Below are 14,837 nucleotides of genomic sequence, written 5' to 3' on the forward strand. Positions count from 1 at the left end.
CACAGTGCAGGTGGATTCTTTACCATCTGAACCACCAGGAAAGCAATACTATCTACAGGGCCAACAAATGGTTGTTAATTGTTTATAAAACTTATTTGTCTCCTATGCCAAACAGTGATGTCAATCTGACATATAAAACAATGCCAATATATTTTGGAGATTAATTTAAAAATAACAATGCCTACTATTTTCTGAGATTCTCAAAAACAATATTAGGCAGTCATAGCTGTCTGACCCAACCAAAGTTAATTAAAAACATTGTTCTCTTGCTGTATGCAAAAGAGACACTGATGTATAGAACAGTCTTTTGGACTCTGTGGGAGAGGGAGAGGGTGGGATGATTTGGGAGAATGGCATTGAAACCTGTATAATATCATATATGAAACGAGTTGCCAGTAGAGGTTTGATGCACGATACTGGATGCTTGGGGCTGGTGCACTGGGATGACCCAGATGGATGGTACAGGGAGGGAGGTGGGAGGAGGGTTCAGGATGGGGAACACGTGTATACCTGTGGTGGATTCATGTTGATATATGGCAAAACCAGTACAATATTGTAAAGTTAAAAAATAAAATAAAAAAATAAAAATAAAAACATTGTTCTCCACCTATGCTGATAGGCAACAATAGCAAACAATTTTTTGAATGAAATACAGAACAATTTGAAGCTCAGAGAAGCAAACTCACATTTGTTAAGTTTTTAAAAAATGTAACAAAAATAAATAAATAAAAGTTAAAAAATGTAACAAAATACAATGGTGATAAAAAACATATTATCAAGTGTCTAATAGAAATCTAGACTTGAATATTCTTCTCAAAGAATCATTAAATTATATTTAATTTTCTATAAATTTATACATAAAGGTATAATAATTTAATATTTATAAATAAATTGGAACTTTTATAAATAAATAAATAAATTTGGTAATTTATAAAATAAATTTATATAGCAATTGGTACTTCTGATGAGCAGATTTTATTTTATGAAAAAATTTCTAAAGTAGGAGGCAACAAAATATAACAAAACCTATTTTAAGATATCAGTAAATGTGTACTTATTGACTTCAGAAACAATGAATTGTTGAAAAGGAACAAAAATGAGTCCTATAATGGATGCAATATACCCCTGTTAAAAGCACCCATCATTAAGACTGATGCCTTATGCTTTTAGGCTAAGAATAGTCTTCAACCTCATAATTCTAATATATATATATATATATTTTTTTTTAATTTATTTATTTTAATTAGAGGCTAATTACGTTACAATATTGTACACAGATGTATAGAATTCTAATATATTTTAATTACTTTTCTCACAGTAAAATTGCATCCTCATTTCGATTTCAACAACAAGAAAAATCAATGATATTGAACATTCTAAAAATCAGTAATCCTTCAGGCAGAACTTGATTTATACATAGCTCATTTATGAAAAAAATGACTAATAATTGACTGAGTGTAAGTGTTTTGTGCTACATTTTCGTATTGGATAGTGCAACAAATTGAAAGGAAGGGAAAATCTTCCAAAAGTGACATTGTGACTATGATTATACTTTTGTTTCATGCTTAACACAGTGATTCAATCAATAAATAACTACATAATGTCTAAAATTTGCTGTTTATATATTTAAATAGTCATTCAGTTAATATACTGTTTCATTTATTACAATCATTCTGTAATGTAGATATTATCATCTACTTTTAACAGATAGAGTAACTGAAACTCAGAAGGTTTTGGAGGAGGTTTTCTATTTCCATCACAAAAAAATAAATTAATTTTTCAAATGTATTTAATATTTAAAATCTATGATTTGACAGTTAGTTGAATTATCATTCTGCTCATTTTATTACAAGTTTAAATACCATCGTTATTTGGTCATTTATGTGACCTAAATTTTGGAGTTCCATTTCTTAATCCAGTGTTTTCAGCATAATTAATTTTCCAATTAATACAATATCTTAGGAAAAGATTTTCCCAAATACTTTAAATCATACTTGTGCTCTTCTTTTTCAACTATATTCAAAACAAATTCACTTTAAGTAAGACAAAGTTTTGCATATAACACAAAGTTTATAAAGATATATATATATTTAAAGGATATTTACACAAATACCTTTTTTTTTCTTTTTAAAAAAAGTCTTTATTTTTAATTGGGGAATAATTGCCTTACAATGTTGTGTTGGTTTCTGCCACACATCAACATGCATCAGCCATAGGCATTCATATGTCCCCTCCCTCCTAAATCTGCCTCCCACCTCCAACCTCTCTAGGTTTTCAAATACCTTTTAAGATAACAAAAATGCATATAAAGTGTTAACCTAAGATGGTCTGAATTAATCATTTAATTATTTTGCTAAACTACCTCCATAAAAATAAAGGAAGGTCTTTTTTCCAATATCCTTAGCACTCAAAAGAAACAAGATTGTCAGATATAACCCTGAAAGATTCTCATATTCCTAATCCAAAATAAAATATATTAGAGTTATAAGAAAGTTAAGAATCAGGAGAGTTTCAGAGGAAACAAGTAATTCTGACAACATTGTTTTCCTTGTTTCTTTCAGGACTCACCACATTGTCAAGTTCTTTAAAAGTGCAGGGTGCTCAAAAGAAGGAAGCCACTTAAATGATACTATATTACAACTTTGGAAAATGTCCTAGATTAAAAGAATTTAAATTGCCCCATCCAATTCCTTTTTTGGATTATTTCTACATGTCTTTCATTAATAGTAATACAAACAATAAAAATCAAAGACAATTTAAAACACAAACTACGTCTCTCAACAAATTAAAATGCAATCACCCAGACAGATGCTAGATAGAATCCTTGCTTTCAACCTAGAGCATTTTATTTAAAACAAACTAACTTCAATCACTATTTTATGACATTTCTCATGTACAGTAAGTCCTTTGAGAACTAAGAGTAACCTCAAGTTAAATGGCATTAGTTCTAAAGAACTTAATTTTGGCAAAAACCATTACAATATTGTAAAGTAATTAGCCTCCAATCAAAAAAATATTTAAAAAGGTTGATTTTTTTAAAAAAAATATTTATTTTGATTGGAGGCTAATTACTTTACAATATTGTAATGGTTTTTGCCAAAATTAAGTTCTTTAGAACTAATGCCATTTAACTTGAGGTTACTCTTAGTTCTCAAAGGACTTACTGTACATGAGAAATGTCATAAAATAGTGATTGAAGTTAGTTTGTTTTAAATAAAATGTTCTAGGTTGAAAGCAAGGATTCTATCCAGCATCTGTCTGGGTGATTGCATTTTAATTTGTTGAGAGATGTAGTTTGTGTTTTAAATTGTCTTTGATTTTTATTGTTTGTATTACTATTAATGAAAGACATGTAGAAAAAATCCAAAAAAGGAATTGGATGGGGCAATTTAAATTCTTTTAATCTAGGACATTTTCCAAAGTTGTAATATAGTATCATTTAAGTGGCTTCCTTCTTTTGAGCACCCTGCACTTTTAAAGAACTTGACAATGTGGTGAGTCGTGAAAGAAACAAGGAAAACAATGTTGTCAGAATTATGTGTTTCCTCTGAAACTCTCCTGATTCTTAACTGACAAACAACTAATCTCAAGAATATACAAGCAACTCCTACAGCTCAACTCCAGAAAAATAAATGACCCAATCAAAAAATGGGCCAAAGAACTAAATAGACATTTCTCCAAAGAAGACATACAGATGGCTAACAAACACATGAAAAGATGCTCAACATCACTCATTATCAGAGAAATGCAAATCAAAACCACTATGAGGTACCATTTCACACCAGTCAGAATGGCTGTGATCCAAAAGTCTACAAGTAATAAATGCTGGAGAGGGTGTGGAGGAAAGGGAACCTTCTTACACTGTTGGTGGGAATGCAAACTAGTACAGCCACTATGGAGAACAGTGTGGAGATTCCTTAAAAAACTGGAAATAGAACTGCCTTATGATCCAGCAATCCCACTGCTGGGCATACACACTGAGGAAACCAGAAGGGAAAGAGACACGTGTACCCCAATGTTCATCGCAGCACTGTTTATAATAGCCAGGACATGGAAGCAACCTAGATGTCCATCGGCAGATGAATGGATAAGAAAGCTGTGGTACATATACACAATGGAGTATTACTCAGCCATTAAAAAGAATACATATGAATCAGTTCTAATGAGGTGGATGAAACTGGAGCCTATTATACAGAGTGAAGTAAGCCAGAAAGAAAAACACCAATACAGTATACTAACGCATATATATGGAATTTAGAAAGATGGTAACAATAACCCTGTGTACGAGACAGCAAAGGAGACACTGATGTATAGAACAGTCTTATGGACTCTGAGAGAGAGGGAGAGGGTGGGAAGATTTGGGAGAATGGCATTGAAACATATAAAATATCATGTATTAAATGAGTTGCCTGTCCAGGTTCGATGCACGATACTGGATGCTTGGGGCTGGTGCACTGGGACGACCCAGAGGGATGGAATGGGGAGGGAGGAGGGAGGAGGGTTCAGGATGGGGAACACATGTATACCTGTGGCGGATTCATTTTGATATTTGGCAAAACTAATACAATTATGTAAAGTTTAAAAAATAAAATTAAAAAAAAATCAATCTTTTCTTTTTTCTTTTTCTCTTTGAGCTTTCAGAAAACATGTGTCATTTGAAAAAGATAATGCATTCCATTTCTTTTAAAAACACAGAATGGAGTGATCTATCTAAACCCTAACACAAAAGCATTTAGGTGTTAATACTTACCATATGGGCATTTAGCCTTATAAGCTAGATATGAGGTACTATCATCATTGGTTAAATGCCAGTGATAGAGAAGAGAAAAATGTAGCATATGCCATATGGTTTACAAAACAAGTCATAAAGTTATTTGTTATGGCAGAAAATCCATCTATACAAGAGCTAATGCCAAGTTTATTTATATAGTGTGCTATCTAAGTACTTACCACTGGAATGTTACTGGATTTAGATACACTAATCCATTAGGCGAATTATTCTCCCCTGCAAAGAGAGGAGTGCTCTAGGTAGCCTCACGCCAAATTCTCAGCATTTTTGTTATGCAATGAAAGTCATACTGACCCGCAATCCCAACACAGGCAGGGTAGTTGAGATGTAGCCATTTAATCTCTACAGGGAGTCCATGAGCTTGACAACAATAACACTTGCAGTCCTATGACTAAGTGACTATTAGAGGTAACAGGAAATCCTTGAAGAACATAAATGGAGAGTCACCTTCCATATTTAGGAAATGCAGTTTCCTAGATTTCTAGTGGAAAATAAGAAACAATTCCTAAAAGAAATTCAATAGATCAAAGACTTGTCCAGATACTTACGCCACAATACCTGAGAGATGGAACATTTCAGCTGTCAGGTAGGAGAGATAACTGTATAAGAAGACAAAGAGAGGTTCGATGACCCGGATGGTCTTGGTAAAGCGTGTGGTAAAGGCAGCAATCATGCCAAACAAGAGCCCAATGAAAATGCCTCCTATTCCAACCAAAAAAAACTTTCCTATCCCAGCCAAAATGTCCAATGATTTGATAGATGGCATTTCAGAGAAAGATTTGAACAGCTTATAGAGCACCTGTATTAAAAAAAAAAAAAAGATTAGAGTGAATTTACCAATCAGAAAGGTCTCAATTTATGCCCTTATAATTTGAAATTTCTCAACTTTGAAGTTCTTCAACTCCCCATTTCCTTCCCAATATGAGTTCCTAGAAAGCTTCCTTATATCAAAAGATATTTCTACAGATCAGTATTAAATTATGCATGATTCTGTTTGAAAATTGTCTGATGGGCTGTGAATATATCCTTCATGGCTAAAATATTCTTGTAACATGACTAGGAAGACTGTGACCTCTAGAAGGCATACCCTAATTTTCTCTTAATAAACTGATAAAGGTTAGTATAGTATCAAAGAAGTATTTTTATTTTTGAAAACATATTAATGGTGAGTAAATCATATTATCTAAATTCATAACCTTATTCCTAGGACTAAATTGCTGAATCATGGTCTAAACCAGAATTAAATTATTATTTAAATTTCAAGGGTGAGCATAAGGGAACCTAATTAATTACCATGAGAACTCGTGTCTGGGATACTTACAACAGTAACAGCATCATTAAGGAGGGATTCTCCAAACACCAAAATGTGAAGCTTTTCATTCACATGAATTTCTTCAAATACGGAGAGTACAGCCACAGGATCTACTGCAGCAATCAAACTACCAAACCAAAGGTTATGGAGCAATGACACATCTTTAAGGTTGAAGAGCTTCACCTGACATATGCCATAGAGGGAAAGGCCTATTCCAAATGCATTCCACATTGTTCCAACTACAGCATACAACAGAATGGTTTCTATGTTTTCAAAAAATGGCCGACTGGGCATAAAATATCCTGCATCAAGGACTATTGGTGGAAGTAAATACAAGAAAAATATATCACTGTTCATGACTGGTGGGGATTTGTCATTTAAACTGTAAATTAGTCCTCCCATGATGAGACCTACAAATATCAAAAGGCAGCTTTCAGGTACAACTGCGGGTATCTTATTATAGAGATGAAATCCTAGAAAAGAGAAAAAAGATAGACTAGTAAACATCTTTATTATCAATCATCTCTATATGTCAGCCTTCTTGTCAAGTCTTATGATTTCAGGAAAATAGCTTCTCAGTCATTTTACATTTTAATAATGACTTAATAAAGATGCAGAGGCATGAGTGAAGACACTTTCCTTTACAATGGAAAATATTTACTAATAGAATTAAAATATTCACAATTAACAGCAAGTTTATTCATATGCCCACTGAATCATTTTCAAATATGAGTATGTATTTTAAAATAGAAACAACACACTTATCAGCTTGCAATGTTCTTCTGCTTTTCTCATGATCATAGTCAAAGACATCAGAAACTCAAAAATATAGAAATGATAACCATAATTCAAATGTCTGATTTGAATAATAAGAGTTGAAAAGGGCTTTAGTAATCATAACTGATTCTTCATTCATAAGGAATCATAATTATTTATAAGGAAACTGAGGCCAAAGAAATGAAGCTACTTTTCATGGCTGAACAGTAAGTATGTGGGGGAGGTGGGATGACAGCCCAGACAGGTATCTTGACTTTTAGCTCAATGTTCATATAATTACCCCAAACTGTCACTTAGTCTGATTGACATATATGGGCTTACATAAATGCATACTACTGAATTATCAAAATGCAATCCCAATTATAAAGTTTGTTTCTCATAGAATGATATTACTCTTTCTTCCCATGAGGGAAATACAGTCATCTCTAGCAACCTACATGGCAGCAGTTCTTTGTTTTATCCTGTATTCTTTTTCCTCTGCCCACATTATATTCCACATCATCATGCTCTAGCTTCAATGAAGCTTACAGAAAATTACTCTAATTATCATCAATCTTCTCTATTATAGAAAGGACCTTAATGACCATCTGAGCTAATCCATTCCTTCCTGTCTAATCCTGTCCTCACCAATACACTGCTGAGATCCTTTTCTAATACATTTGTTAGTTAATTTGACTACAATTTTCTCAAGGATTGAGCATAGTTTTTACAATAATCCCTAGCACATTGATAGCACATAGAAATAGCTCAACAGATACTTATCAAATAAATAATAAACACATTTTAGAACAGAAAGCCAGTTGGTTCCTATGCTAGAGTTTATTTCGAAATATTTTCAAAAGTGCTTTCACCTATATGCTTCTATTTGATTCTCTCATCAAACCAACAGCAAAGTGTTAGTCACTCAGTTGTATCCAACTCTTTAGACCTCATGGTCTGTAGCCCACCAGGTTCCTCTGTCCATGGAATTCTCCAGGCAAGAATACTGGAGTGTATTGTCATTCCCTTCTCCAGGGGATCTTCCTGACCCAGGGATCTAACCCAGATCTCCTGCATTGCAGGCAGACCCTTTATCATCTGAGCCACCAGGGAAGCCCATCATACCAGCATAACAATGTAAATACTGTTATTCTCATATTAAAAATGAAAAATATGAGACAAAGAAGTACTTTACTTATCTAACACATACTTATTGATTGCCTATGTGCCAGGCACTGGCTCCTAAATTGAGTAAATTTTAAATAGCTCATAGTAATTTTATCTTTCCACTAAACCATGATGTGTCCTTCTTTATCCTCTACAGAATCACTTATTTTCTCTAGGCATTGAAATAATTTGAAAACTTCTCATGGGAAGGATGGGGCCTTATTCATCACTGTAGCCCCTGGCCCCAATATAATTCTTCACACATAAAATGTGTTAAAAAATATATGTGTTGAAAGATTGCTTACAAGGAAGGCTTTTTTAATTAATTTATTTATTTATTTGGTTAGCTTTTTAAATTTACATTCTCTTACAAGGTCACAGAAAAAAATTATCTGTCAGTGATGGTTCAATAAATTCCTATTTTAACAAATGGGAATGGAAGACTACTGGGAAGTCGCTTTGCCCTATCATCCTGAAATTAAAATTTAATTAGAAGATTTAATATAATCAACATATCTAATAATACAAAAATAATTTAAAAGAACCTGCACCCTAATAACCTTAATTATTAACCCTAATAATTTAAAAGAATTCACAAATGTTCTTTATTATCACCCAAGACAGTATGTACTTCTAATCAAGGAGGTATGTAAATGAGCATTCTAGTTCCATTTTTTTGAACTTCACAAAGCATCTTCTCTTCCTGGGCCTCAAATTTCCTATCTACAAAATAAAGTTGGATGAGGATGATTTCTAAGGGTTTTTCCAGCTCTGACAACCTATCATGCTATGAATCTATGGATTTTTTGTATCATCATTAAATAATATATTTCATGAATAGTAAAGCTTTAGTATATAAAGTCACTTAAATAAAACTTTGAAATGCTGAACATGATTTATTTTAGAAGAAATTCATTTTAAAATAACAAAATTCTATAGACGTTGAAGTTTTCCTGACATTGCTTTTGTTCTGAACCTAGAAAAATGATAACGTTATCATAAATACTTTAACTCCATCAAGGCAAAGGTCTGATAAATTATTAAAGAAGGTAAAAAGAAAAACGGAATAAATCCCCTTAGGAGAATAATAAAGCTAGAAATTCAGGGTGTTCGTAAAGTTGAAATAGTTAAAATATAACAGTTCTTTTCTTACTGGATCTGGTCTTAGTTTGTGTTTTCTCTCAAATTCTGAGCAACAGCATAAAGGCTTATCTTTTAAAAAATATAAAATGGACTTGTCCCACTTTGTTACTACCTGGCAACTATAGCAAGCATTCTGTGAGGAAAAAATGCTGTTTAAAGACTCAGATCTAATTAGAATTAGATTTCTCTGCTCTCCCTTTTAAAATTATGCCTTGTCTGCTCAATCCTTGAACAACTGGGATACTTTGCACTCTAAATCCCTTTGCTGGGCCTATTCTTGCCTCCTCCCACTGGGAGACCACCAACATTTGAACATGATCACTGCAAGAAGGTTTGAGCTATCAAGATAAAGATCATTTTGGCAGAGAACAGGAGGCAGATATTCCAGTTTGCTTTTCTCTGTTCTATTAGGAAAAGGGTGCCTTTCTTAACATCTGGAAAAGCCCTGAGATCCCCCCACCCACTCCATGTCCCACTGTCCCTATTAGGCAACTCCCTGGGAAAGCCTCGGGAAATTCCTCACTTACCTATCTTTGCCAGAGAGGCTAACATAATCCAGAGTGTGATCTCAAAAGGAGTCTGCACATGCTGGTAATCCAGGGAGAAGAGGAGTGTGTGAGCAGATGCCACCGAGACATTATCCTGAATTCTTTTGGATCCCCAGCTGCCATTTTCTGCCCTCAGGTTCCAGTAGTGCAGCATGCTATTCCCAGAGGTTCCCAGAAGCTGGGAGCAGATCTGACCCAGCAGCAGAGGCAACAGGAGGCCCAGCCTGTGAGCCATCACCAGCTCTGCCAGCTGTGCTTGCTTAAGTATTTAATCTCCTTTCCAGCTGCAGCTGCTGACAAATGCAGTTTGCTGTCCTTGACCCTTAGTCTTTCTGGCTAGTATTTAATGATCAATGAAAATTTCAGCAGCTCCGTGGAGTCCCAGAAGAGAAATGCTGGGCTGTGATGCCCTGGAATGAAATTAGAACCTGAGCTAGCAAAGGGAGGAAACAGGAACAAATTCATTGATTGACATAGAAAAGGATCTTACCCCCAGTCCTAAATTCCAGGGGAAGAAAACTGCTGGAACTGTATTCTGTCCACTTAGGAATCTATTTTCTTACTATAAGATAACTCCAATTCATAAAGGATATGGAAAACTATTCAAGAAGAATTCCCAAATCTCCAAAGACTATCAAGGACTGTATATATGAGAATCCTAACTAGGATGTCAAATTCCAGCTGCCCCTTGGGTAAATCGGTAAACATTAGACCTCCTTGTTTCCACAGAGAGAGGTGAAAGGGTTGAAAAAATTAAATAATCTACTCCTAAAAATTCCAGGAGAAAAACCTTTTCTTTAGTGTGAATAAGGGACCTAGTATTTAAGAGCAGGATAGTTCAGTTCAGTTCAGTTGCTCGGTCGTGTCTGACTCTTTGCAACCCCATAAATCTCAGCACGCCATGCCTCCCTGTCCATCAACAACTCCCGGAGTTTACCCAAACTCATGTCCATCCAGTCGATGATGCCATCCAGCCATCTCATCCTCTGTCGTCCCCTTCTCCTCCTGCCCCCAATCCCTCTCAGCATCAGAGTCTTTTCCAGTGAGTCAACTCTTCGCATGAGGTGGCCAAAGTACTGGAGTTTCAGCTTTAGCATCAGTCCTTCCAAAGAACACCCAGGACTGATCTCCTTTAGAATGGACTGATTGGATGTCCTTGCAGTCCAAGGGACTTTCAAGAGTCTTCTCCAACACCAAGTTCTTCGGTGCTCAGCTTTCTTCACAGTCCAACTCTCACATCCATAAATGACCACTGGAAAAACCATAGCCTTGGCTAGACGGACCTTTGTTGGCACAGTAATGCCTCTGTTTTGAATATGCTATCTAGGTTGGTCATAACTTTATTTCCAAGGGGTAAGCGTCCTTTAATTTAATGGCTGCAATCACCATCTGCACTGATTTTGGAGCCCCAAAAAATACAGTCTGACACTGTTTCCACTGTTTCCCCATCTATTTCCCATGAAGTGATGGGACCAGATGCCATGATCTTCGTTTTCTGAATATTGAGCTTTAAGCCAACTTTTTCACTCTCCTCTTTCACTTTCATCAAGAGGCTTTTTAGTTCCTCTTCACTTTCTGCCATAAGGGTGGTGTCATCTGTATATCTGAGGTTATTGAGATTTCTCCTGGCAATCTTGATTCCAGCTTGTGCTTCTTCCAGCCCAGCGTTTCTCATGATGTACCCTGCATATCAGTTAAATAAGCAGGGTGACAATATACAGCCTTGACGTACTCCTTTTCCTATTTGGAACCAGTCTGTTGTTCCATGTCCAGTTCTAACTGTTGCTTCCTGACCTGCATATAGGTTTCTCAAGAGGCAGGTCAGGTGGTCTGGTATTCCCATCTCTTTCAGAATGTTCCACAGTTTATTGTGATCCACACAGTCAAAGGCTTTGGCATAGTCAATAAAGCAGAAATAGGTGTTTTTCTGGAATAAAGATATGCAATTAAAAAAATTCATGGAGGATGTTGATGAGTCTATTTTAAAGTGATGTACATTTTGAGCATAATGGCAAATATAGATATTTATGATACCAAATAAAAGTGTTTTTCTTTTTGTGTGTGTGTGTGCACAGAATACAGCAAAATTATATAGTAAAAGTGGGAAAATGATTTAATAGTAAATTCTTGTTTTAATAATAGTCACACTTGCCTTTCTGATAGAAAGCAAAAACTACATATAAATATGCATGCATAGAAAAAGAGGAAGCAAGGAAGGGAAAAAAGAAAGAAGAAATGAAGGCTGAGATAAGTAAGTAAATATTTCACAAAACAGGATGTGGGACTGCTACCATTGTTAACTATTCACGGAGAACACAGGTAATTAAAATATGGGAGCCCGAGGGTATTAGTTAAATCAATGACCCATTTTTCCTTTGTTGCCTAACACCATCTAACCTAACAACTAATGATAAATCAGTGACCCATTTTTCAACAAAAAAGGAATACTTTGAAGACACAGTCTCACCAATATATATGCTTTTAATATGTCAATGAGCAGTCGTCTTAAAAATAAATCTTTTTTTTTTTTTTTAAAGTGGGGCATAAACTAAAAATCTTGAAAACTTAAAATTTAATTTCCTTGTAAAGTTTTCCATCTGCAATTTTATTTATCATCATTCTATACACAGCATTTAGCTATTTACTTTATTTTCAGATCAAAGATTGCAAATTTGCACTAACCATTACAGGTGTCTCAGTGGTTAAGGATCCACCTGTCAGTGCAAGAGACGCAGAAACATGGGTTTGATCCCTGGGTAAGGAAGATCTCCTGGAGTAAGAAATTGCTACCTGCTGCAGTATTCTTTCCTGGAGAATTCCAGGGACAGAGGAGTCTGGCAGACTATATACAGTCCATGAGATCACACAGAGTCAGATATGACTGAGCACACACTCACACACTATTCTTAGTAATTATTTTCAGGTTTCCACTAGACCAAGTTCTGGAGTAATCTTATGGACATGAGTTTGAGCAAGCCCCAGGAGATGGTGAAGGACAGGGAAGCCTGGTGTGCTGGAGTCCATGGGGTCGTAAAAAGTTGGACACGACTGAGCAACTGAACAACAAAAACTTAATATTGGTGTCCCTCATTATCAAGTCTAGCCTTCTCATTATCAAGTCTATGCTATGCTAGGCTAAGTCACTTCAGTCATGTCCGACTCTGTGCGACCCCATAGACGGCAGCCCACCAGGCTCTGTCGTCCCTGGGATTCTCCAGGCAAGAATACTGGAGTGGGTTGCCATTTCCTTCTCCAGTGCATGAAAAGAGAAAAGTGAAAGTGAAGTCGCTCAGTCGTGTCGGAGTCTTAGCGACCCCATGGACTGCAGCCTACCAGGCTCCTCCGTCCATGGGATTTTCCAGGCAAGAGTACTGGAGTGGGGTGCCATTGCCTTCTCCCTCATTATCAAGTCTAGCCTTTTTTAAAAGAGATACATAATGAGATTTTAGAATCAATGAAAGATTATTCCCAGAAAAGCACCTCTCCATTCTTTTCTCTTTTTATTGAAGTATAATTTATATTTAATAAAATGCATAGTTCTTAAATGTTCAGCTTCATGTTTTGGCAATTTACATACACCTTTATAACTACCACTCAAGGAAGATATTGGACCTTTGTCTCATGCTACTTCTTAGCTTATCCTCACCTTAACACACAGACAAGCACCATTCTTTTCTCAATATAGATTTAGTTCAGTTCAGTTGCTCAATCGTGTCCGACTCTTTGCGACCCCATGAATCGCAGCACGCCAGGCCTCCCTGTCCATCAACAACTACCAGAGTTCACCCAGACTCACGTCCATCAACTCAGTGATGTCATCCAGCTATCTCATCCTCTGTCGTCCCCTTCTCCTCCTGCCCCCAATCCCTCTCAGCATCAGAGTCTTTTCCAGTGAGTCAACTCTTCGCATGAGGTGGCCAAAGTACTGGAGCTTGAACTTTAGCATCATTCCTTCCAAAGAAATCCCAGGGCTGATCTCCTTCAGAATGGACTGGTTGGATCTCCTTGCAGTCCAAGGGACTCTCAAGAGTCTTCTCCAACATCACAGTTCAAAAGCATCAATTCTTTGGCACTCAGCCTTCTTCAGAGTCCAACTCTCACATCCATAAATGACCACAGGAAAAACCATAGACTTGACTAGACGAACCTTTGTTGGCAAAGTAATGTCTCTGCCTTTGAATGTGCTATCTAGGTTGGTCATAACTTTCCTTCCAAGGAGTAAGCGTCTTTTAATTTCATGGCTGCGGTCAATATCTGCAGCGATTTTGGAGCCCAAAAAAATGAAGTCTCACACTGTTTCCACTGTTTCACCATCTATTTTCCATGAAGTGATGGGACCAGATGCGATGATCTTCATTTTCTGAATGTTGAGCTTTAAGCCAACTTTTTCACTCTCCACTTTCACTTTCATCAACAGGTTTTTAGTTCCTCTTCACTTTCTGCCATAAGGGTGGTGTCATCTGCATATCTGAGCTTATTGAGATTTCTCCTGGCAATCTTGATTCCAGCTTGTGTTTCTTGCAGCCCAGCGTTTCTCATGATGTACTCTGCATATAAGTTAAATAAACAGGGTGACAATATCCAGCCTTGACGTACTCCTTTTCCTATTTGGAACCAGTCTGTTGTTCCATGTCCAGTTCTAACTGTTGCTTGCTGACCTGCCTATAGGTTTCTCAAGAGGCAGGTCAGGTGGTCTGGTATTCCCATCTCTTTCAGAATGTTCCACAGTTTATTGTGATCCACACAGTCAAAGGCTTTGGCATAGTCAATAAAGCAGAAATAGGTGTTTTTATTACTTTTTGTCTATTCTTGAACTGTATATGAATTAAATCATACTGTATGTACTGTCTTGTGTCTGGCTTCTTTCAATCAGCATGGTAATTAGTCATGTTGTTATACACATCAGTAGTTTAGTAGTTTTTAATGCCAAGTGATGTTTCACTGTAAAATACATCACAATTCATCTATTCTTATGTTGATGGACATTTGGGTTGTTACTAGTTTTGGTTATTGTGGAAAAGGCTGCTATGAATATTGTTGAACAAGTTTTGGTTGATGCATGGTTTTATGTTTTGTTTTGTTTTGTTTTTAATTTTTGGGGGGATAATTGTCCATGCATGTA

General features: G+C 35.9%; 1 protein-coding gene across 1 annotated transcript in view; it reads right to left on the minus strand.

Annotated features, from left to right (window-relative positions):
• Positions 1-9,950, minus strand: part of LOC129640083 (sodium/hydrogen exchanger 2-like) — a 61,270-nt gene extending 51,320 nt beyond the window's left edge. The window contains exons 1-3 of the mRNA XM_055565330.1: positions 9,695-9,950; positions 6,111-6,574; positions 5,338-5,588 (exon numbers count right to left, since the gene is read on the minus strand). Of these exons, the coding sequence (XP_055421305.1) occupies positions 5,338-5,588; positions 6,111-6,574; positions 9,695-9,950 (971 nt within the window). The remainder of the gene's footprint in view (positions 1-5,337; positions 5,589-6,110; positions 6,575-9,694) is intronic.
• Positions 9,951-14,837: the final 4,887 nt, after the last annotated feature.

This window comes from Bubalus kerabau, chromosome X (assembly GCF_029407905.1).
Source record: "Bubalus kerabau isolate K-KA32 ecotype Philippines breed swamp buffalo chromosome X, PCC_UOA_SB_1v2, whole genome shotgun sequence".
Classification (NCBI taxonomy): Eukaryota; Metazoa; Chordata; class Mammalia; order Artiodactyla; family Bovidae; genus Bubalus; species Bubalus kerabau.